This window comes from Anomalospiza imberbis, chromosome 33 (genome assembly GCF_031753505.1).
Source record: "Anomalospiza imberbis isolate Cuckoo-Finch-1a 21T00152 chromosome 33, ASM3175350v1, whole genome shotgun sequence".
In the NCBI taxonomy this organism is placed as follows: Eukaryota; Metazoa; Chordata; class Aves; order Passeriformes; family Viduidae; genus Anomalospiza; species Anomalospiza imberbis.
Genome location: NC_089713.1, coordinates 1,127,519 through 1,151,657, shown reverse-complemented (window position 1 = coordinate 1,151,657; position 24,139 = coordinate 1,127,519). Strand labels below are relative to the sequence as shown.

General features: G+C 55.2%; 3 protein-coding genes across 3 annotated transcripts in view; 2 read left to right on the top strand and 1 right to left on the bottom strand.

Annotated features, from left to right (window-relative positions):
- The window catches only part of LOC137463965 (zinc finger protein 208-like), a 1,270,300-nt gene that overhangs the window by 210,883 nt on the left and 1,035,278 nt on the right, over positions 1–24,139 (top strand). The window lies entirely within an intron of this gene.
- The window catches only part of LOC137463966 (zinc finger protein 271-like), a 1,077,684-nt gene that overhangs the window by 219,325 nt on the left and 834,220 nt on the right, over positions 1–24,139 (bottom strand). The gene's annotated exons all lie outside the window — the stretch shown is intronic.
- LOC137463973 (olfactory receptor 14J1-like) lies at positions 7,236–7,855 on the top strand. The gene has a single exon (XM_068175315.1). The coding sequence runs from the start codon at positions 7,268–7,270 to the stop codon at positions 7,853–7,855; it is 588 nt and encodes a 195-aa protein (XP_068031416.1). The 5' UTR covers positions 7,236–7,267.

Genomic DNA, 24,139 nt, shown 5'->3' with positions numbered 1-24,139 from the left:
GGTCTGGGTGTCCTTGGCATCTTGGGAGCTGCCTCTCACCTGCCTCGAAATACTGGGGTTTGATGCTTTCCTTCCTATGGAAAAGAACCATCCTTCTTCTCAAGGTGTCCATGGTCCAAATTGAGATTCCTCCTCACAAATTCCAAATATCCAAGGATCCCTCCATGACAAAAGCTGCCAGTACCGCCAAGTCTGGCTGGCTTGGCCTCCCAGGAGCCACCTCTCTCCTCTTCTGCCTTTGAAACACTTGGGCTCTGTGCTTTCCTTCTTATGGAATAGAACCGTCCTTCTTATCTATGCAGAAATGGCCAAAACTGGGGTTCCAGCTCCCAAATTCCCTATATCCAAGGGTTGCTTTCAGACAAAAGCTACCAGGACAAAGAGGTCTGGCTGGCCTAGGCCTCTGGTGGCCATCTTTCATCTGCCCCTGAATCACCAGTGTTCTGTGCTTTTCTTCGTATGGAAAAGAATTATGCTTCTCCTCCGGGTGTCCATGTCTGAAATTGGGATTCCACTTCTAAAATTCCCTATATCCAAAGGTTGTTCCCAGCCAAAATCTGCCAGTACCGCCAAGTCTGGCTGGCCTTGGCCTCTGGTGGCTGCCCCTGCCACACTGGGGCTCGGTTCTTTCCTTCCCATGGAGATCACTGTGACACGGTGGGGACCTCATGGAAGCAAGGGGATCATTGTGGCACCACTGGAGCCCATGGAACCAAGGGGCCATGGTGACACAGCGGGGCTTCATGGACCCAGAGACCATTATGACTCTGTGGGGCCTGATGGAACCATGGAGGCCATTCTGACCCTTCAGGGCCTCGTGTCACCAAGGGGGCATTGTGACACCTCAGGGCCTCATGGAAGCAAGGGAACTTTGGGACACTGTGGGGCCTCATGGAACCGAGGGAACATGGAACAGGTCTGGCTGGCTTGGCCTCCCAGGGGCCACCTGAAGGTCAGGCTGATGTTGGAATGCCAAGGGCTGCCTCTCATAAGCTCCTGGAGCACTGGGGCTCTGTGCTTTCCTTGCTATGGGAAAGAACTGTCCCTCTTTTCAGATGCCCATTGCTAAAACTGGTAAGCTCCCTAAAAAATTCCTCCATGCAAAGTTATTTCTCAGAGCAAAACATGCCAGCTCTGGCTGGATTTTGCCTCTGGTGGTCACCTCTCATCTGCCCCTGAAACAGAGGGCTCTGTTCCTTCCTTCCTGTGGAAAAAAATACAGCCTTCTTGCCAAGGACCATGGCAAAAACTAGAATTTGGCCTCCCAAATTCCATATATCCAAGGATCGCTCCCAGACAATAGTAGCCAGGACAGACATGTCAGGCTGGCCCTGTCCTCTGGTGATTTTCTTAGACTATGAGCTGAATGTTTTCATTTGAAAACACCCTGGAGAGTGCCCAGAGATCTCCCAAGCTGGGATTTTTGAGGTCTTGGGCACATGACAACTACATATGGACAAAGGAGCTCTGTGCTCTGTGCTGTTGTGGTGCTTTTGCATCATGGAAGTGATGTCCTGAGAGAAGCTGCTAGCAGTTTCCTCGGTGTCTGACAAAAAAACAATCAGTAATTAGCTTTGAGAGCTGACAATCTGTTAAACCACTAAGGAAACTGCACACGCCTCTGTGAAGACACAAGTTAAAGATGGAGAAGCCTGGCTGGGTCTGTTTCCCTTCTGGCCAGCAAAGAGGTGACCAGGCCGGCCCAGCCCCCATCTCAGCCAGGCCAGGCCGGGCGGCTCCTGCCGTGGGGCCGGGCCCCTTCCCAGGGAGCCACCAGGCCCCATCGGCTGCCGGGCAGGGCAGGGGAGGCCGCGGGGCCGAGGCCGGGCCGGGCCGTGGCTGCGGTTGCTGACATCTGGCCGCTACCGAGCCCTGCCCCGCCGCCAGCCCGGGCCCAGCCAGGATCCGCCGGGCCCCAGGAGCAGCCCCGGGCCGGGCCGGCTCGGCCAAGGTTCTGCCGCCCTTGGGGTTCGCCCGCAACCAGCGGGCAGGGGGAGGAGAAGCCATGGGCCCCGGCCGTGCTGCTGCTGTGCTCTGGCCTGGCTGCTGAGATCCTGGCCCTGCCCCAGCGCGGCCCAGCCTGACACAGCCCCAGCGCAGCCGCTGCAGAAACCTCCATGGTAAAACAGCTCCGGCCGCAAGTACCGAGCCCGGCCGGGGTCACGGAACCATCTGCAGGCCCCGGCTGAGATATTGACTCTTCCAGTGCTTCTATCCTCCCTCGAGTGAGAGAAAAGGACAAAGTGCAGGCACACACAGGAGCAACATGAAGACACCAAGGTCAGTGAAGAGGAAGTTGAGGCCCAGGTGGGAGGGATGAGGAGCTGCCTTGAACTTGGGGCTGAAATCCTCTGGTAAAGCTATGGAGAAGGATGTAATTGATACATCAGACTCTCTTTTTCCCTATAAAGCATTGAAAAGAACTGGGAGATGACTTGTTCAGCAAAGGCCTCCATGCTAATGTAAGGAAATGTTGAAGTAGCTGTGATCCCATGACAAGTTTGAACAATGAAAGACAGCAGAGGGATGAGAACCTATGCCCCCAGAGAGAGAAGAAGACCTCTGTTTCCAGAGATGAAGGTGATTTCAGAAATAAATGAAGAGAACCTTTGCTCTTAAACAGCTCATCTGTAAACTAATACCCCATAAGTTGGCATGGCCCATAAACACAGCTGTGGGAAAGGCTGTGAAAGAAAGGGAGGGACTTCACGATTGCAGGCAGCTGCTATTCATGGAAATGAAAAGCCATGAGACAACTGTTTGTTTTGTGGAGAAGTCTCCATAACATTTACAAGAGGAACTTCTCTCCCTAAGTGAACTGAAGAAAGACTATTCTAGAGGTGGAAAGCTGACTGAAAATTTTAGGTTTTGTCTCTTTACATTGTCAGGTTGTATGGAGAGAGGAAGTGTTCTGAAAGTTTTGTTCTGATTCTTATTACTCTTTATTTCAGTGACAATTAATAAACTTTTCTTTATACCCTTTTAAAATTTTGAGCCCATCTTGCATTTCTCCTAATCTTATCTCAGAGCAAGAAATTAGTAAGTATATTCTAGTGAATGCCCTGGTAATTAGCCAACACTGAACCCACCACACTAATTAACACATTGGCCGAGAAATCTCAAATTGGTGAAGCAAAGCCAATACAAAATCTTCCTGATGAACTGCCACAGACAAGAGGGAAATCAAGGCACAGCCATGGTTTGTCAGGACTTGCTTGATCCTCATGAGCCCCGTGTTTCATTTAAAGCTGAGCCCTGGAACTTCAGGGCACGAGAGGAGATGGCACAAACCTTTCCAGGAGTCAAAGTCAGAAGAAAAGCCCAAAGTGTCTCAAAGCATAAATGGGACCCACTGAGGTCCATCCCCAAAGCAGGCTCCTCATGGACTCCTTGGAGGAGAGAATTGGAGGCCAGGATGGCACAAAAACCTCTCAGAGACTCAAAAGAGCACAAAAACCTCTCAGTATGGAAAGGAAAATCCAAAGTAATTTACAAAACTTGAGTATCTCAAAGCATTCATAAGCCCCACTGAGTGTCAGCACAAAGCTCTCAAGGGACTCGTTAAAGCAGATAACTGGGGCCATGATTGCACAAACCTCTCACAGAGGCTGGATCAAAAGGGAAACACCAAGTACCTTAAAAGAACTGAAGTACCTTGAAGCATTAATGAGCCCCACTGAGTGTTGTTCCTGACAAAGCCTCTCCAGGGACTAATTACAGCAGATAATTGGAGGCCATGACTGCACAAAGCTCTCAGAGACTCCAAGGCAAAAGCCAAAGCCAAAGTGCTTTGAAAAACCTGCAGTCCCTGGAAGCATGAAGGAGCCCCCAGGGCCATTCCTGAGCAAGGCTCCCCAGGGACTCCTTCCAGCAGATCCTTGAGGCCACTGGGATGTGGGCTAGGGGGGGATGTGAGGGCAGGACAAGGGGGTGACAGTGCCCAGCCTGGCTGGGGCTGTGCCAGGAGGCCCCAGTGCCTCAGGACAAGGTGTCTCCTGACAGCCCTTGGTGGCACAGACCCTGCTGTGCCCCAGGGCACCAGGACTTGGCTTCTCTTTGTCCCCACCTGTCATCAGTGCCTCCAGTTCTCTGCTCTGCCTGGGGCCTGGGGACACTTTCTCAGTCGTGTCCCTCAGTGGGACCCATTAAAAGTCAAAGAAACTTTGGAGCTGGATTCTGACTTGGAGCTCTGGAGAGGTTTCTGCAGCTCCCTCTCAGGGCCTGATGTTCAGGGCCTGAGCACAAAGCCCCAGAGGGTCATTAAAGTCCTTGTGCTGTGTCTGTGCTGCTGAGCTGGGCCGGGCTCCTGGCACATAGGATGATCCTGGCAACCAAGGAGAGCTTCAAAAGCACATTTCTCTGGATGAGCAGCTCTTCTGCCAGCCCAGCAGGGCTGGGGCACTGCCTGCAGCCAGCCCGGGCACAGCACAGAGGCACAGAGAGCTTCCATCAGTCAGGGCTGGGAAGGTGCTGAGAAGTGCCTGGGGCAGAATCCCTGGCAGCCCTTGGCACAGGAACCTCTGGCTGCAGGACAATGCAGCTGCAGCTCCTGGAGTGATCTCCTACAGCTGGAACATCCCAATGCCCACAGACCCTGAGAGTTCATTCTCTGATCATCTCTTGTGCAGAGCAGCCAGGGGTGCCCAGGGCTGTCCTGCAGAGCAGGGTCCTGCAGCCCAGGGCGCTGTGCTTGGCCAGGGACTCTGCTGCCTGCCAGGGACAGCTCTCAGCCGGCCCGGGGAGCTGCTCCCAGCACTGGAGAGAAGCTGTGGGGGGAAGGATCCACCCTGAGCAGGGCAGGTGCTGCTGCTGAGAGCTGCTGGCTGGGGCAGGGCTGCTCCCAGCTCCAGAGCAGCCTGGGCACAGCTCCGGAGGACACACCCCAGAGAAGGTAAACCTGGGATTGCTGTAAAGCTCAGCAGCTTTCCTGAGAGTGTTTTCCATTTCCTGCTTGCAGAAGGATGAGAAAGTTGCGGTGGTGACAAAAAGATTTCTGCTTTTTATTCATTTTTCATATATTTGTAGCTCTGTAAATTACTATTATATAGTTATAAAAATATAATCCTTACTTAACTCTATATAACTCTTAATTAACTCTATTAAACTACTGTTATGTACTTTTATAACTATAATCCTTAATTAACTCTAGTACATTTCCTAACCTTTCTCTTAGATTTTAGAAAAATTACCTGTCTAAATACATTCCTGAAATACTATATAGTCTTATGATCAGGAAGAGGACCCACAAGAAGAATATTTTTGTTTTTGAGCAGAATTTAAGCAGTCATAACAAAAACGTGCAAAAAAAAACCCTTGGACCTACTCCAATGGGTTGAGCAAGGGGTTGTTACTGGGGCAACTGAATGTCCTACTGGATGTTCCTGTTAAATATCCTAAATAATCAACCATAATAAATTGTTGAAATCAGGGGCCAGGTATGACCCATCCCCACTGGGACACCTGGAAGCTTCCAATAAAGGTCTGTTTTTTACTTTACTGGTCTAACACTGTTTTTACTTTACTGTTCTAACTTTGTTGCAAGGTTTTTGTTTTTTTTTTTTTTTTTTCCTCTTTTGATTATAGACAACAGGGGGATGAGAGAAGCAGAACAGGAATTGTGATCCCAGAATGACAGAACATTCTGAGTTGAAAGGGACACACAGGATCATCAAAGGAATGTTTGAACATTTATAGAGACTCCAGAACTGTGACTTTGGGTGGTCAGTCTCTCTGCTGGCAGCCTCCCAAAGGGCCTTCAGCCACTCCTCAGCCCTGGACAGCAGCAGCATCACCTTTGCAGGGCCCAGCAGGGCTCTCCTGAGCTGCCCTCGCCCAGCTGCACACAGACCCTGCCCCAGCCAGGGCCCTGCACACAGGCAGGTTTCTGTAGGGCCGGGCCGAGGGCACACAGGGTGGGATGGGCTCTGTGAGCGCTGGCAGGGACAAGGCACCTCTCAGGAGGGAATGTCCAGGCCCAGGGAGATGCTCAGGGAAGCAGAGGGGGCTGAACAGAGCAGTGCTGGGGCAGGAGGGCACTGTTGGTGTGTGGGAGGTGCCGGGCACAGCCGGACACGGGAACACTGTCCTGAGTGCCCGGCTGTCTCTGCCCTGCCCTCTCAGGCACAGCACCACAACATCTTCTCCTGTTTCTGCACTCCCCTGATATTGTCAGTGTTTTCTGGTGCTCTCAGGGAGGCTCTGGCCTTTGCAGCAGCTGAGTCAGGCACTGCCCTTGGCATTCCTGCCAGGCAGGGCTGTCCATGGGAATGGGGTGTCCAAGCTTCCCTGGGACCTGTGGGGCTGTGGGCAAAGCAGTCCATGGGAAAGGGGAATGAGCTGAGCCCCTCCCTGAGATCCCATCATGGGCACAGCCAGGGATCTCCTTGCTGTGCCCTTCCCAGCTCTGAGCTGCCCTCCTGGGTGCAGAGCTGTGCCAGAGCCTCTGGGAGTTCCCTGAATGTCCCACGGGGAAGTGCAGAGATGCCACAGCTGAGGAAATGCTGCTGGGTTGGCCAAGGGAGCCGTGAGTGTCCTTGGCACAAGGGGGTGCTGAGAGCTTGCCCAGAGACCTTTAGAGAGGGTGAGACATTCAGGGATCCCTCTGCTCTGAGCAGGGTCTGGTTTATCCCAGGGTGACCCAGGGGTGCGATTGTGCTCTGATTCCAGCCAAAGGTGCAAAGCCAGGGCAGTTGGGAACAAGCCCATCCAGCCCCTCACATTCCCTCATCCACAGGGAATCCTTTGCCTCTCACATCTCTCAGTGGCAAACTGAGTGTAGCAGGAATGCTGGGGATTTCTGACCTCAGAGAGCCAGGAATTATGTGTGGGTAGGAAAACAATTCCTAAACAAGCTACTGCCAGCCTCTCTTGACTTGTCACTGTCCTTTCTCCATGAACAGGTCCCAACGTGCAGCCACAGCCAATGTCCAACAGCAGCTCCATCAGCCACTTCCTCCTGCTGGCACTGGCAGACACGCGGCAGCTGCAGCTCCTGCACTTCTGCCTCTTCCTGGGCATCTCCCTGGCTGCCCTCCTGGGCAACGGCCTCATCATCAGCGCCGTAGCCTGCGGCCACCACCTGCACACGCCCATGTTCTTCTTCCTGCTCAACCTGGCCCTCAGCGACCTGGGCTCCATCTGCACCACTGTCCCCAAAGCCATGCACAATTCCCTCTGGGACACCAGCACCATCTCCTACACAGGATGTGCTGCACAGGTGTTTCTGGTTTTCTTCTTCCTTGGAGCAGAGTATTTCCTCCTGACCATCATGTGCTACGACCGCTACGTGTCCATCTGCAAACCCCTGCACTACGGGACCCTCCTGGGCAGCAGAGCTTGTGCCCACATGGCAGCAGCTGCCTGGGCCAGTGCCTTTCTCTATTCACTGCTGCACACGGCCAATACATTTTCCCTGCCCCTGTGCCATGGCAATGCCCTGGGCCAGTTCTTCTGTGAAATCCCACACATCCTCAAGCTCTCCTGCTCCAAATCCCACCTCAGGGAACTTGGGCTCATTGCTGTTAGTGCCTGTTTGGTATTTGGTTGTTTTGTGTTCATGGTTTTCTCCTATGTGCAGATCTTCAGGGCTGTGCTGAGGATCCCCTCTGAGCAGGGACGGCACAAAGCCTTTTCCACCTGCCTCCCTCACCTGGCCGTGATCTCCCTGTTCCTCAGCACTGGCACTCTTGCCTACCTGAAGCCCCCCTCCATGTCCTCCCCATCCCTGGATCTGGCCCTGTCAGTTCTGTACTCAGTGGTGTCTCCAGCCCTGAACCCCCTCATCTACAGCCTGAGGAACCAGGAGCTCAAGGCTGCAGTGTGGAGACTGATGACTGGATGCTTTCAGGGACATTAAACTGCTGGCTAATTTCTGCAAATAATTGTAATAAAAGTCATCTTTGGTACTTCTTGTTGGTTTCATTTTGGAGTTTCTTTTTATTTGTTTTTGTTTTTCCATGTTGTCCAAAAGGAAAAGCCATTCCTTGTGCCATTTCTCATTTCATTTCACTCCACCTTCCCTGTGTCTACAGACTGTGTCAATGAGGAGCTGCACTCTCGGTGCCTTTAAAGGAGCTAAAGGATGTCCCAGCAAAGTTTTCTGCAGAGATGCCCTTTTGTTGCCTTCTCTGGAGCTGCAGCAGCAATGTCTGTGTGCAGAGCTGGGGGCAGATCAGTGCTGGCACAACAGCTGTGCCCAGCAGCAGCAGCACTTGGTGTTGCCAGTGCTGCTCCCGTGGCCCTGCCCCGCTGCCCTGGTGGCCCTGGTGTTGCTGCAGGGCCTGAGTGCTCTCGGGGCCGGGCACAGTCCTGGGGGTGGCAGTGCCGGGGCTGCAGCAGGGACAGCCCATGGGCACTGCTGGGGCAGCGCTGACGCCTCAGGCCAGGGCCTGGGGGCTGCAGGCTCCTTGCCCAGGCTCTCTCAAGAACACGGCCAGGCCAATGCTCAGCACAGAAAACCCCCGTGAGCAGCCCCAGGCTGGCCGTGGGCAGGCTGGGGGCAAACAGCATGGCTGGTGCTCTGCAGGGGCCCTGGGGGAGACGGGAAGGAGCAGCAGAGCAGGGGCTGATCCATCCCCAGTGCGCTGGACAGCCCAGGGCAGCGTCCCAGAGCGTCCTGATGGAGCTGCCAACAACATCCCCCCTCTGCAGCCCTGGCCTCTCCTCCAGCTCACACAGGTGCCGCATCCTTGCAGGCACAGCCACGGCAGCGCTGGCTCAGGAGCCCCTGTTTGCATTGCACACAGCAGGCGGGAGCACCCCCATGCTGCTGCTGTGGGGACATGAACCTGAGCGAGCACAAATGCCATCAGCCCCTGGGGCCAGGAAGGGCTGGGGGACGCCAGGGAAACCACTCAGCTTTGTCCTGGCTGCTGCAGTCAGCCAGAAAGTTTGTTCCCATCAGCTGGGAGTTTCCTGTCCCACTGCAGACGCTGTTGCTCAGAGCCTGGGCTGCCTGGCAGCCACTCCCAGACTGCCCTGAGCATTTCCTTGGCTTCTCCTTTGCTTTCTTTACTCTTCCCTAGACCAGATTTCTTCCTCTTGCCCACCCCTGTTCCCTCCCCTGCAAACAGCCCATCCCTGTTTGCCCTTTCCTCTCTGGCCCCACTCCCCATTCCAGTTCCTGGCTTGGCACCATGGGAACATCTCTTGGGGAGCAGGATCATCCCACAAGTGCTGCAGGAATTGTCTGTAGGCTCCTGCAGTGCCTCGTGCTGCTCCCTTGCCAGAGGCACCCCAGGCCATGGGGCACATCTGGGCTGCTGTGTCTGGCTGTGGGGCTGCCTGTTCTGGGCAGTGAGGAGGGGCTGCAGAGGCTCTGCAGGACTGACAGGATGGGCTTTGGGGCTGTGAGGAGGAGCTGAGGGACCTGGGCTGCTGGAGCTTCTGAAGAGGAGGCCCAGGGCTCCTCCTGCAACTGCTCCAAGGGTGGTTTCAGAGAATCCCAGAATCAGCAAGGCTGGAAAAGACCTTGGAGATCATCAAGTCCAACCTGTGCCCTGACACCACCTTGTCTCCCCTGAGGCTCCTCTTCTCCCGAATAAACAACCCCAGCTCCCTCAGCCGCTCCTCACAGCACTTGTGCTCCTGACCCCTCACCAGCCTTGTTGCCCTTCTCTGGACACGATCCAGTTCCTCCATGTCCTTCCTAAATTGGGGGGCCCAGAACTGGACACAGCACTCGAGGTGCTGCCCAAGCAGTGTCCAGCACAGGGGAAGAACCACTGCCCTGCTCCTGCTGGCCACACCATTCCTGATCCAGGCCAGGAGCCATTGGCCTTCTTGGCCACCTGGGCACACTGCTGGCTCATGTCCAGCCTGCTGTCCATCAGTCCCTGCAGGTCCCTTTCTGCCTGGCTGCTGTCCAGCCACTCTGTCCCCAGCCTGTAGTGCTGCAGGGGTTGTTGTGGCCACGGTGCAGGACCCGGCACTTGGACTTGTTAAACCTCACCTTGTTGGATTTGGGCCCTGGATCCAGCCTGTCCAGGGCCCTGTGCAGAGCCCTCCTGCCCTCCAGCAGATCAACACCCCCAGACAACTTGACATGGCACACAGACAACGGTTCCATGAGGCCCCTGAGTGTCCCAGTGCTCTCCATGATTCCATGAGGCCTCCCAGTGTCCCAATGTCCCTCTGGTGTCACAATGTCCCTTGGATCCTTGGGCCCTGCAGTGTCACAATGGCATCGTGGTGCCTCAGGGCCCTGCAGTGTCACAATGGATCCTTGGTTCCATGAGGTCTGGCAGGGCAGCAATGCTCTCCTTGGTTCCCGCTGTCTCCCACACCTCCCACTGTCAGGCTATAGAAGGACACCTGGCTGATGAAGGGGAGTGGGAGGAGGTAATAATAAAAATCCCTCCCAACCCCCTCTCCCAAGCCAGGTGCCGCTTCAGATTAGGTATGATCCCCTGGATCTGGAGAGTCAGCCAGATGGTTTAGAAGAAAATTATCTGTCCAGTGAGCCTCCCAACTATGATTCATCTGTGAGACAGATCAGCACCTCTAACATCAAAAAGGAAAGAAGGGTAATTGTTGTGGGTGAGTCCCTCCTGAGGGGAACAGAGGGCCCCATATGTCGACCAGACCCATCCCACAGAGAGGTCTGCTGCCTCCCTGGGGCCCGGGTACGGGATATCACTGACACACTGCCTGGGCTGATTCAGCCCTCTGATTATTGCCCACTGCTGATACCCCAGGCTGGCAGTGATGAGATTGAAAAGAGGAGTGTCAGGGCAATTAAAAGGGACTTTAGGGCATTGGGTCAGGTGGTTAATAGGACAGGGGCACAGACAGTCTTTTCCTCAGTCCCTTTGGAGTCTGAGAAAAATGGTGAAAGCAATAGGAAAGCTCACATTATCAACAAGTGGCTCAAGGGTTGGTGTCATCGACAAAATTTGGGATTCTTTAATCATGGGGCAATTTTTATGGCACCTGACCTGCTTGGACCAGACGGGCTCCATCTTTCTGTGAAGGGCAGAAGAATTTTAGCTCATGAACTGGCAGAATTTGTTGATAGGGCTTTAAACTAGGTCTGAAGGGGGAGGGAGATGTAGCTGGTTTGTCTGGAAGCAGGCTCATGGGTGGTAAGCCTGAGTTAGGGGTGAAATCAGCTGCCCAGCTGAGGTGGGCTCAATAAAGGCCGCCCAGGAAATTTTTTGAGTTTGTGGAGGACAATTTTTTGTTGCAGCTGATGGGTGAGCCCACCAGGGGAGGGACTATGTTAGATCTGTTGTTTGTAAATAGAGATGGGCTGGTGGGAGATGTGGTGGATGGAGGTCACTTGGGGCACAGTGATCATGAAATTATAGAATTCTCAATATTTGGTGAAATGAGGAAGAACACCAATAAAACTCTTACATTGGACTTCTGGAGGGCAAACTTTGGCCTACTTAGGAGACTTATTCAGAGAGTTCCTTGGGAAGCAGCCCTTGAAAACAAAGGAGTTCAGGAAAGGTGGGAAGCTTTAAAACAGAGATCTCGAGGGCACAGGAACAGACTGTCCCTCTGTGCCAAAAGACGAGTTGACAAGGCAAACATCTAGCCTGGATGGGCAAGGAGGTTTTGAAGGAACTTAGGAATAAAAAGAGGATGTATCATCTTTGGAAGGAGGGTCAGGTCTCTCAGGTAGTATTTAAGGGGCTTGCTAGGGCATGAAGGGAAGAAATTAGGGAGGCCAAAGCTCAGATTGAACTTAAAATGGCAGCTTCTGTAAAGGCTAATAAAAATGTTTTTATAAATACATCAATGGTTAAAGGAAGGGTAAGATCAACCATTGTTCTTTATTAGATATGGAAGGGAATTTAATACCTGCAGATGAGGAGAAGGCAGAGGTGCTAAACACAATTTTTTGCCTCAGTTTTTAGTGAGAAGATGATTTGCCGTCAGGACAACTGTCCCCCTGGGCTGGTTGATGGTGTCAAAAAGCAGAGTGGACCACTGTTATCCAAGAGGATGCCATCAGGGAACTGCTGAGCTGCTTGGATGTTCATAAATCCATGGGACCAGATGGGATCCAGCCCAGGGTGATGAGGGAGCTGGCAGATGAGCTTGTGAAGCCACTCTCCATCATTTACCAGCAGCCCTGGCTCACTGGTGAGGTCCCAGATGACTGGAAGCAGCCCAATGTGATGCCCATTCACAGCAAGTGTGGGAACGAGGATCCTGGTAATTACAGGCCAGTCAGCCTGAGCTCAGTACCCGGTAAGGTCATGGAACAGTTCACACTGAGTGTCATCACACAGCACTTCCAGGATGGCCAGGGTGTCAGACCCAGCCAGCAGGGGTTTAGCAGGGCTAGGTCGTGTTTGACCAGCCTGGTCACCTTTCATGACCAGGTGACCCTCCTGGTGGATGCAGGACAGGCTGTGGATGTGTCTATTTGGATTCCAGCAAGGCCTTTGGCACTGTCTCCCACAGCACCCTCCTGGAAAAGCTGCAGCCCACGGCTGGGCCAGGAGCACTCTATGCTGGGTTCAGAACTGGCTGGATGGCCGGCCCAGAGAGTGGTGGTGAGCGGTGCTGCATCCAGCTGGGGACAGTCACCAGTGCTGTCCCTCAGGGCTCTGTGCTGGGCCAGCTCTGTTCAATATTTTTATTGACCACATGGATGAGGGGGTTGAGGCTATCATTAGTAAATCTGCAGATGACACTAAACTTGGAGCATGTGTCCATCTGTTGGAAGGCAGGAGGGCTCTGCAGGAACACCTGGAACAGCTGGATAGATGGAAGATTCCAGTAAGATGAAGTTTAATCAGTCCTAGTGTCAAGTCCTGCATTTTGTCCATAATAACCCCCTGCACAGCTCTAGGCTGGGGACGGTGTGGCTGGACAGTGCCCAGGCAGAAAGGGACCTGGGGGCACTGGTCGACAGCAGGCTGGACATGAGCCAGCAGTGTGCCCAGGTGGCCAAGAAGCCCACTGGCTCTTGGCCTGGATCAGGAATGGTGTGGCCAGCAGGAGCAGGGAGGTCATTCTTCCCCTGTACTTGGCACTCGTGTACTTGGCATTCTTCCCCTGTACTGGCACCGTTCCTCGAGTGCTGTGTCCAGTTCTGGGCTCCCCAGTTTAGGAAGGACATGGAGGAGCAGGAGCGTGTCCAGAGAAGGACAACAAGGCTGGTGAGGGGTCTGGAACACAAGTCCTGTGAGGAATGACTGAGGGAGCTGGAGTTGTTTATCTTGGAGAAGACTCAGAGGTGACCTTATTACTCTCCACACTCCCTGAAAGGTGGTTGCAGTCAGGTGGGGTCGGTCTCTTTCTCCTCACAGCAACTGACAGGACCAGAGGACAGTGTCTTAAGCTGTACCAAGGGAAATTTAGGTTGGATATTAGGAAAAAAGTTTTTTATGGAAAGGGTGATAAAGTACTGGAACTGTCTGTCCAGGGAGGTGGTGGAGTCACCATCATGGGATGTGTTTAAAAAAAGACTGGATGTGGCACTCAGTGCCATGGTTTAGCTGAGGTGGTGTTAGGGCATGGGTTGGACTTGATGACCTTGAAGGTCTCTTCCAACCCAGCAATTCTGTGATTCTGTGATTGTGTGACATCACAGACCAGGTTGTGACATCATACAGTTGGCTGTGACATCACTGGTTTATTATGTGACATCACAGAGCAGGCTGTGACATCAGAGCATGCCTGTATGACATCACAGAGCAGAGCAAGCTGTGAGGTCAAAGAGTGTGCTGTGACATTATAGGGTGGCTGTGTTCCATCCCTGAAGGTGTTGTGACATCACAGGGCGGGTCTGTGAGCCCACAGAGGTGCTGTGTGACATGTTAAGTGAGTTCTGCCATCACAGAGCAGGCTGTGACATCACAGAGCAGGCTGTGACATCACAGGGGAGGTTGTGATGTCACAAAGTCGGCTGTGACATTACAGGCTGGCTGTGTGACATCACAGAACGAGCTGTGAGGCCACAGAGAAGACTCTGCCATCATAGAAAAGGGCTCTGTGACATCACAGAGCAGCTGTGTGATGTCACAGAGGAGGCTGAGACAATACAGAGTGGGTTGTGACATCACAGAGCTGACTGTGAAATCACAGAGCAGGCTGTGACATCACAGCGAGGCTGCATAACATCACAAAGGTGGCTGTGCCATCATAGAGCTGGCTGTGACATCACAGGGTGTCTATGACATCACAGGCTGGGCTGTGACATCACAGGGCAGATTTTGTGACATCACAGAGCAGACTGGGACCTCAAAGTGCCGGCTGTGACCTCTCAGGACACCTGTATGAAATCACAGGTGGCCTGTTACATCTCAGAGTGGGCTGTGTGACATCACAGGGGCTGTGTGACATCACAGGGGCTGTGTGAGGTCACTGGGGAGGTCACTCCACCCCAGCCCCCCCTCCCAGTTCCCCCAGAGAAGTCCAACGCTGCTCGTGCACAGCGGGGTCCCCTGTCCCCCCGGGTCCCCCCGCCCCCGGCGCCGCAGCCTCCCCCAGAGGATGTTCCACGAGATCGACCCCAGAGCCTGACACGGGGATGGGAGCTGGGGCTGTGGGGGGTGGGACAGGGGGACAGGGACCCCCCGGCAGCGTCCCCGTGTCCCCCAGGGCCAGAGCCTGGGCCAGGGCTCCTTCACCCTGTTACCAACGAGGGCTTGAGAGTGCTGAAAAAATCCCCAGCAAGGGATCAGCAAAAACCAGATTTAATATTAAGCGACAGCACCACAAAGTTCCTTGGCAAGAGTCACTCTGCTCCTGGAGCCGTTGTGATGGTTGGTGCCATGGAAACCTGCCCTGGCCCCTTGCTCAGGGCTGGTGTCACTGCCCAGAGCCAGAGGGGATCCCTTGCTGGGGGCTTGTGCCACGGCCACCTGCCCTGTGCCGCGCTGGCCGGTCAGGCGCCGCGGAACCAGCAGCAAACACCAGGGCCAGGGCCAAAGGCCAGGTCAGCCCGACAGAAAGGGGCAGTGCTGGGCACTGTTTCCATGGCAGCCCTTACTGGGGGTGACACCTGTGTCACCTGTCCTGGCAGTTGCCATGGAAACCCGGCTCATTGGAAATACAAGGGTGGACAAAGGTTTTAGTAGGGCCTGGCACAACGGGACAAAGGGGGGTGGTTTTAAACTAAAGAAGGGAGGTTCAGATAAGAACAGATAAGGAGGAAATGTTTGATGATGAGGGCGGTGATACACCAGGACAGGTTCCCAGGGAGGTGGTCAGTGCCCCTTCCCTGGAAACATTCAAGTCCAGCTGGGACAGGGCTCTGAACAACGTGATCTGGTGAAAGATGTCCCTGCTCATGGCGGGGTTTGGATGAGATGAGCACTGCAGAGCTCTTCCCATCCAATCCATTCCAGGACTGCATGGGCAGAAGGGGCTGCTCAGTGCACTCCATCCACTGCCTTGACTCCTCATGGTCTCTGCTGGACCCCACATCCCACAGCCAAACCCAGCCCCTTCTCTGCCTTTCCTCCCCCTGCCCCAGGGGCTGGCACAGCCAGGGGGGCACAGGTGACCTTTGGGCTTTGCAGGGCTCAGGCACAAGGGCCGTGGCAGAGTCAGGGCTGAGGTCACACTCTGTGGGCTGGGGCAGAGCCCAGCCAGAAATGAGCCCTGAGGCAGCAGCTCTGCAGTGCTGGCCACCAGGCCGGCTTGCCAAGGGAGACTTCTGGCCATGCCCTGCAAGCAGCTGCTGCTGCCAAGGCGCCTTTGGTGCCTCAGGCTCTCCCTGGCACAGCTCCCAGCACGGCACTCTGCCCTTGTGCCCGAGGCCTTCCCTGTGCTGGGGCTGGCCTGGGGCTTTTCCTGCAGCAGGACCTGCCCTGCTCCTGGCACAGTCCACCAAGTCATTCCCTGCATTTCTCCTTTTCAAATCCTTTCGGTCACCTACTCTCAGAGGTCCAGCCTGTTCTGGTGCTTATCATGAACTGACTGTGCTCTTGATTTATACCAGCACAGGAGATGTAGAATCACCCAAACTGAACACGGAAACAAACTCCCTCTGTCCCATTTTCATGTTCTAGATCACTTTCCAGGTGTCCATGGAGATGTGGGAATGATTATCACACAACTCTCCATTTCTGGCTGCGGGCTCTGGAGATTCCTTCTCTGCATTCAGTCAGGCTTGTATTCCCTAACAAGTCCTGGTTCCACCTCCTGTTTCCCAAGGCTGGAACAGTCACAATGAAAACCTCACCAATGGCACAACTCCCCAGCTCACCAGGAAAAGAAAGGACAAGCTGTCAAGTTCTCCAAACCTTTGTCCTGCTCTGCTGCAAGAGTCCTGCTGCACACCCACTGTGGAAAGCCAAGAGAAGCTGCAGTTGGTGGCACATCTTGTGACAAGAGCTCAACCTGGTTCTCCAGGAAAGGTTCTTGAGAAGAGCAAACAGGACTGTGGAAAAGATTCCTGGAAAACTGAAACAGCTTTCCAGAAGTGAAATGAAAATTGAAAGAAACAGTCCAAGATGTTTTCCTCTATTTATTTCTCTGCTCCCTTTCTCCATCTTGCACTACTTCTCCATCCCATTAATTCCAAATGTATCTCACCTCTAAGATCAGTGACTTAGCGAGTTCTAGACACTCTAAAGTACCATGAGCTACACAGTTTCCCTTCCAGTTTTTGCTGGAAAGCAACACTGGAGCCATAAGTGCAGGGCCAGGACCAGGGAATCCTCCAGCCAGGGAATGTGCCCCGATAGGGTTTGATCCTCAGCGGGGACCTCTGAGATACTTCTGACCTCGTGCAGGAGTCCAGACTCTGGATCTGGGCTGAACACGGCAAAGTTCCCGTGTTTGGACAGGCTCAGGGGCTGCCCCCGGGGAGCGGGGGGCTGGGCGTGGGGGTGAGCGGGCAACGGACAAACGGACACGGGGACAAACGGCCCCGGAGCTTCAGTTGCAGCAGCAGCAGCGGCGGCGGCAGCAGCAGCAGCAGCAGCAGCCAAAGCAGTGATTTTGTCGACTCCCTCTTGTTACTCCTCTCCCTGTCCCGCTGTCCCGCACCGTCTCCCGCTCTCCCTTTCCCGCTGTCCCCTCCTCTCCCAGTCTCTCTCTCCCCATTCCCGGCCGGGCCATGCCCCCGGCCCGCCCCCGGCTGCCCCATCCCCGCCCCCGGCCGTCGCGCCGGGGTCTCGCCTCCGCCCGGCTCTGGCCGTGCTGGCGGTGGCGCTTCTGGGCGGGCATCGGTGCCTGGGGCTGGGGCGGCATCGCCTCGCTCTGGCTCCGCCTGGCCCGAGCCTGGCCCCGGCCCCGGCTCCTCCTGGGCCCCGCGGAGGACACACGCGGCGCGGCCGCTGCCGCCGCCTCCGCTGCGGCTTCCCCGGCCCGAGCTCCGCAGCTCGGCAGCGCGGCCGCCGCCCCCGAGCCGCCGCTGTCCCGTTGCCGGGAGCGAACGCCTGGGGAGGGCCGGCCCGGGGCGGTCGGGGGGCGCTCGGGGGCCGCTCCTGGCCCCGGGCCGAGCGCTGACAGCCGCGTCCCGCCCGCAGGGAAGGCGCAGCAGGGCCTGCAGGAGCGGTACCGGCTGGGTTCGCTGCTGGGCAGCGGCGGCTTCGGCAGCGTCTTCGCGGCCACGCGGCTCTCGGACGGCGCCCCGGTGAGCGGCGGGGCCGGCGGCGGGCGGAGGAGGAGGAGGAGGAGGAGGAGGGGGAGGAGGAGGGATAGAAGGAGAAGGGAGAGGGGGAGAGGGGGGAGGAGGAGGAGGAGGAGGAGGAGGAGGATGGGGCTGGAGCTGGGGCTGGGGCTGGGGCTGGGCATGGCGGGCGGCGAGCTCAGCCCGCTGCTGCTCTTGGCTTGCAGGTGGCCATCAAAAGGGTGCCAAGGAACCGCGTCCGGCACTGGGGCGAGCTGGTGAGTGAGCGGGGCCAGCGGCAGAAGCCGGGCCGTGCCGGGCGGGAATAAGCCGAGGCCCGGCAGGGTGGGAGCCACCAGGACGCCTCGAGGGAGAGCGGGCGTGGGGCCAGCGCAGGGCACAGAGCATCCCGGGCTGGGTGAGGGGCTCCCGATCCCCGGCACGGCATCAGCCCCACTGATGGCATCGTGCTCCTCCCGCAGCCCGACGGCACCAGCGCACCCCTGGAGATCGTGCTGCTGGACAAGGTGTCCACTGGCTTCCCCGGTGTCGTCCAGCTGCTGGAGTGGCTTGAGCTCCCCAACGACATCTTGATCGTGCTGGAACGCCCAGAGCACTCTCAGGACCTGCACAATTTCATTCGGGCACGGGGGTTCCTGTCCGAGGAGGTGGCACGGGATCTGTTCCGCCAGGTGCTGGAGGCCGTGCAGCACTGCACCAGCTGTGGAGTCCTGCACAGGGACATCAAACCACAGAACATCCTGGTTGACCTGGCCACCGGGCAGGCCAAATTGATTGACTTTGGCTGTGGCACCTACCTGCAAGACACAGCCTACACTCGCTTTGCAGGTGAGCCCACGCAGGGGTGTGCTCTCGGTCCTGGCATCTCATGGCCCAACATCTCACAGCCCAAGCTGGGTGTGGCAGTGGGGATTCTCCCTTTTGCTGCCCTTCATGGCACTGAGATTTCAGCTGAGTTGCGTTTGAGCAGGGCTGGGTGGGGAGCCAGCTTCCAGCCCTGCTGGCAGCCTTTGCCCACCACTCTGGGCAGGACTGGGGCTGGGTCTGGGGCAGCCAGCCCAACAAAAACACGGGTGGGTGGGGGTAGCAGAGAGGGGGGCCGTAACCTGTGTCCCAGCCGGTTTGGTGTGCAGGTGACAAAGGGCTTGGACTGCTCCACTCACCTGGTTTGTTTTGGATTCATGATGTTTTTGGGCAGTGCAGGCAGGGAGGATGAAGGCATGGTTTTCCCAAGCACTGGGTGGGTTTTTCCTCCTCATGGTCGGGCCTTGCCAGGACTTCTGCTGCCCTCTTCCAACCCCAGTGGCTTCTTTTCCAACCCCGAGTCTGTACACAAGTCCCAGGTGCTGGCGAGAGGGCAGCGGTCACCCCGTGTGCCACTGGGACAGCCCCCACACGCCCAGGGATGCTGGGGCCAGGCTCTGGGAGCAGCAGCATCCCCCTGATGAACCCCATCTGTATTCCACAGGAACACGATCATACAGGCCCCCAGAATGGACCCACTTTCGATTTTACTACGGCAAGCCAGCTACCATCTGGTCCCTGGGCATCCTGCTGCACCAGATGGTCTGCGGGGAGCACCCTTTCAGGAGGAGCCAGAACATCAGCTGGGACCATCAGCTCTCGCTGCTACAACGGCTCTCTCAAGGTGGATCCTCATCTCTGGCCACGGGGGCAATGCCAGTGCTGGGAGACAGCAGCAGCTCGTGAGCATCCTGCTCTGGCAGCTGCTGAGGAGGTGGCACATGTCCTGCTCTCCTGCTCTCCTCCAAAACAGGGAATTGATGGGGGAGTTTAGGCCCAGCTCTGAGCACATCCAGCATGGCCTGGGCACAGGAATAGTGGGGCAAAGCCAACAGGAGCCTTCTCCAGCTGACCGGAGGGTTCTGGTTTCTCTGCCCAGAGTGCCAAGATGTGATCAGGCGATGTTTATCCACGCTGCACTCAGACAGGCCCTCATTAGAAGAGCTGTTCTGTGATCCCTGGCTGCAGGATATTGATCGGCCCTAGAAGAAGGAAGAGAGCCACAGGCACACTTTGATGCAAGGCCCTGGTAAGTTGCAGCTCCACACATGCCTTGGCAATCAGAAGCAAAGGAACCCAGACATTTTGTCCTGCCTGTGTCACTGCCCAGGGGTCATCAGATGGGGACACGCAGCCCTTGTGCTGGAGCTGAGCTGCTCTGCCCAGCACTGGTGGCTGCCATCTGAGCTGGTTTTGCTTGTCTGGTTCCCTGACAGCTGGGGCCCTGGGCAGAACCCAGACAGCCTGGGCTCACCCCCAGGGAAGGAGAAGGAGCCCCTGGAGAAGCTGTACCAGGTGGGGCTGCTGCTGCTGGGGACAGCAAGGATGACATCAAGGATGACAACCTCTTCCTCCATCTGGCCACCGGCAGCTGAGGATGATGGACTTCGATTCTGGCACCTTCTCCAAAGCCAGGCTCCACAGGGAATTTGCAGGTGAGTCCACACGCAGGGGGATGCTCCCAGATTTGGGCATTGCACAGCCTGGCCAGGAACCAAAGGTTCCCCCTTTGCTGGGGTGGATGCAGCTGATCCTTCAGTCGGCTGCCAGGCTGCTTTTGGCAGGGCTGGGGGATGGGCTGGGGTGGTGATGAAATGGGAGTGGGCTCCTGGCCCTGCCAACAGCCCCAGCACCCACCGTGCCCCGGGCTGGGGCTGGGGCAGCCAGCTCGACACAAACAAACCCCCATGGTGGGAGCAGAGGTGGGACTCCAGAACCTGTGCAGGGGCTGCTTTGCTTTGCAGGCAAGGAAGGGCTTGGGCTGCTCCACTGCCCCTGTTTGCTTTGGGGTCACCGTTATTTTGGGGGGCAGTGCAGGGGGGAAGGGAGAAAGCCTGGGCTTCCCTCACCTGTGGGTGGGTTTTTCCCTGGCATGCAGGGGTTGGGCCTTCCTCAAGTCCCTGACAGTAATATGATTTTTGACCTTTTTTCTTGTTCGCCTTTTTGTCTGTAATCTATTTTCAATAAGTTGTTGTGTGTTTTCCTAGAGGAAGCGTTCTAGCTGGGGTCCAGTCTGAATGGGGAAGTGCTTGGGAGCAGCTGTGGCGTGGATGGGCCGTGCCCTTGGAGAAGGATGAGGACATCGTTTGGGACCAGGTTTTCTTCCAGTGGGGGATGGCGTCAGGTGGGTCCCGTCTGCTTGGCATGGTGGGATCAGAGTTTGGGGAGATGGCAGCGAGCACAGGAGCATCCTGCTCTGGGCAGCTGCTGAGGGCTGGATGTGCCGTGGCCGGCTGCAGGCTGGGCACATGTCCTGCCCTCCTGCTCTACTCCCAAAGGCAGCAGGGATGGGCAGCTCTGGGCACAGCTCTGGGCACGGCCAGCATGGCCTGGGCACCGCGGGTGGCTGGGACAAGGGGACAGGAGCCTTCAGCTGACGCGTGCTTTCTGGTTTCTGTACTTGCAGCCGGGCTCTGCGGGTGCTGAGGCTGCTCTGGGCTCTGCCAGGGCTCTGCTGGAGCTCAGCACCGGGCCGCAATCAGCCAAAGAAGAAATGGGGTGACCTGCAGCACAGACCTGCTGGAGCATTTCAGCAACACAGCTCAAGTGTGCAGAGTGTACACCTCCCAGGGAAAACATGACACCACCCCAAAATAAACTTGTTCAATAGCTTCTGAAATGAAATCAATCTGGGATGGCCCCAAATGACATTTTGCAGCTTGCTCAAGCTGTAGCTCAGTCTTTCTCTGAACAGTTCTCTCCCCCACCTGCCTTGTACTTCCCAACTGCTCCCTCTTTTCCCCCAGTGAGTTCCCAGCCCATGGCAGTCTCCATCACACTGTTGCATTCCTTGATGCCCCTCAACACGAGGAAGGCTGAGCCCCAGGCTTAGGGACTCATCCTGTCACGGGCTGAGGAGCAGCAATGTCTCAGAGGTCCAGTGGGATTTTAGTGTCATTCAGAGCTGCTCTCCAGCCCTCAGCTCTCCTCACTGCTCAGTTCCCACTCCCTTTTCCTCGTCCTTGCAGCAGGAGGAGCTCTGTGAATCCCCTTGAGCCTCCCCACTCTTCCCAGCCCACGCACCCACCTCAGTTAGGCTGAAGCTGCAGCTTCTCTGTCTCCTGTGGCACACCAGTCCAGTCCCCTGTGCGGGGAGCCCCAGCCCCAGAGCACAGCACTCAGCAGTGCAGTCCGGGCTGGAGCAGCTGCCCTGCAGCCCTGGCTTGGCTCTTTGTGGCAAGGGAATGCTCCCTGTTTGCAGCTGTCCCTGCAGGATGGCCCCAGGGCAGAGCCCAGCCAGGCTCCCACTGCAGCCCCTGAAGCTTGGGGCAGACAGTGATCCCAGAACTGAGGTTCACGGGGAGCACCCGGAGCTGTGGCTTGCAGTCAGTGTTGGCAAATGTTGTGTTCTCATCTCCTGCAGACTGTGGGGAAAGCCACCTGTGCTGCCAGGCCTGTGTGTGCCAGGCCTGTGTGTGCCAGGGGCTCTGTATCCATGGACAGAAGGCTCTGTGTGTGCCAGGGGCTCTTGGATGTCTCTGTACCCATGGACAGAAGGCTCTGTGTGTGCCAGGGGCTCTTGGATGTCTCTGTATCCATGTTCAGAAGGCTCTGAGTGTGCCAGGGTTTCCATAATGTCTCTGTGCCCATGGGTATGGAATAGCATGGACACTGAAAGTGTCAGTCCCGTTGCTTGCACGCTCCTTACTTTGTATACAAGACACATCCATGCACACCCCCATGTACAGATACATTAAAACATCAGGGAGGGACAGAGATTTCCCACAGAGCTCTAACTTGGGCATAACTCACCTTTTAGCCGGTGGCCAGGGGATTTTTTTCCCAGCTCTGTGTGAGAAGGTGTCCAGGAGCTGAAGGTGTCCAGGAGCAGCTGCTCCATTGCACTCTTGGAGAAAGCTCTTGGCTGGTTCAAAGCGCTGAAAGGCGTGCAGGGCAGAGAGGAGGCCACACCAAACACTGCTCCTGTTTCCACAGCTTCCCCTCTCCGTGTCCCAGAAGGAATTGGATGGACTGCGTTCTTCTCCCCGAGTTGTCTGGTTCAGCACCAGCAGCTGAGCACCAGGAGCTGAAGGAGCTGAAGCCTCAGGCCACAAGAGCTGGGCCTGAAGAGACTTTCTGAGCAAATGAATGCTGCTAACATGGACCTGGCTGAATGCAGCAGATGGAATCATGGAATTGTTACGTGTATTTTAGGTAATTCGTGCTTGTGAGAAATAGATGTATGAAATATGTTATATTGATAAGAAATATTCTGTAAGTTTTTTTAAGCACCCCAACAAGGACAGGAAGGTTGCTTCACAGTATTTCAAACCCGCAGCTGGCAGCAGGGAGAAAAGGACCTAATTTGCAAACGAATGGACGTGGCCGGCTCGGAGATGGGTGCTTTTCATCACTGGTGGGTTCCTTTGTCTCCCTGGTGCTACACTGCAGCTCCTGGCATGTAGATGTTAGCAAAAAGGATTCTCTTTGAGGAAAGATCTAATACTCAGATCCTTTGGCATTCATCATTTTTCAAGTGTCTTATGTTACATTTTACATATTTGTCGTGGTTTGACATGGAAATGAATTTTTTCAGGAAGTTGGGTCAAACCAATCAGTGGTCAGGTTTGGATATTGGCACACTATTTTGAATTCTTCTGATGAAAAGCACCTACTTGGCTGCAGGCTCTTTACTGCCAAGCTCTCAGCAGGGTGGCTGGCTGGAGGTTTGCTTTGTCCCTCATCAGCTTCAAGGAGAAACCATCTCACCACCACAGTGACTGCTCAATGTCCCAGTGCAGAATTTTTAAAACACGGGGCTTCTGTTCCTCTCCTATTCTCCAGCATTAGCCAAGGTATTTCAGAATGTTTGTACTGATTTGCTGAATCCCTCTGGACATTTAGAAAGTAAAACATTACTGAACTGCTTTGCTGGCTGCTTTTGTTTTATTGGTAGCTGCACATTTGAGCTGGTAAAACGGTTTGCTGTTGCTATTCCAAAATTTGTTCACTAACTTACCCTGCTATTCTATATGCTAATCTTTTTGTTTCTCTCTTCATTCTCTTTCCCTCACGCATCTCCATTCTCGTCTTTTTCTCATTTTATGAGCTAATTCCCTTTCTCTAATTCCCTTTTTCTGCGTCAAATCCCATATATAACAAAGTGTCTGAGATTTTACTCTGCAAGTTGTTGTATGTAATAAACTTCTGTATATCTTATCCAGCTGAACACAATGGCACCACTTACACGCCCTAAGTGACATGTACATGTTTGGAACGCCCAACGAGAAACACGCTGTAAGTAGTTGAGAGTGAGATAACCAGAACCATCAGGGAAATACATCTGAATACCGAACTCCAGGAGCACGATCGATCGGACAGGTTCTGTTCAACTTGCCACAGTGAAGGAACTCCACATGAATAGGTGCAGCCCAGAAAAGAAGAAAGTGACTTTGCCTCAGGCAAGAAAAACCATATATAAATCACTTGGACAGAACAGTCGGGGTGAACATAGGGGACCCTATGCTGTAGTGGTCAAACCTGTGTCTCACCCAGCGCCGATCCCAGGCTCGGCACTGACCTTTTTTTGATAGTGGCTTTTCGTTGTTATTCTCTAAATTTATATTTGGACAA

Coding starts and splice junctions, on each gene's coding strand:
- LOC137463973 (XM_068175315.1), top strand. CDS start 7,268: ATGTGCTACGACCGCTACGTGTCCATCTGCAAACCCCTGCACTACGGG.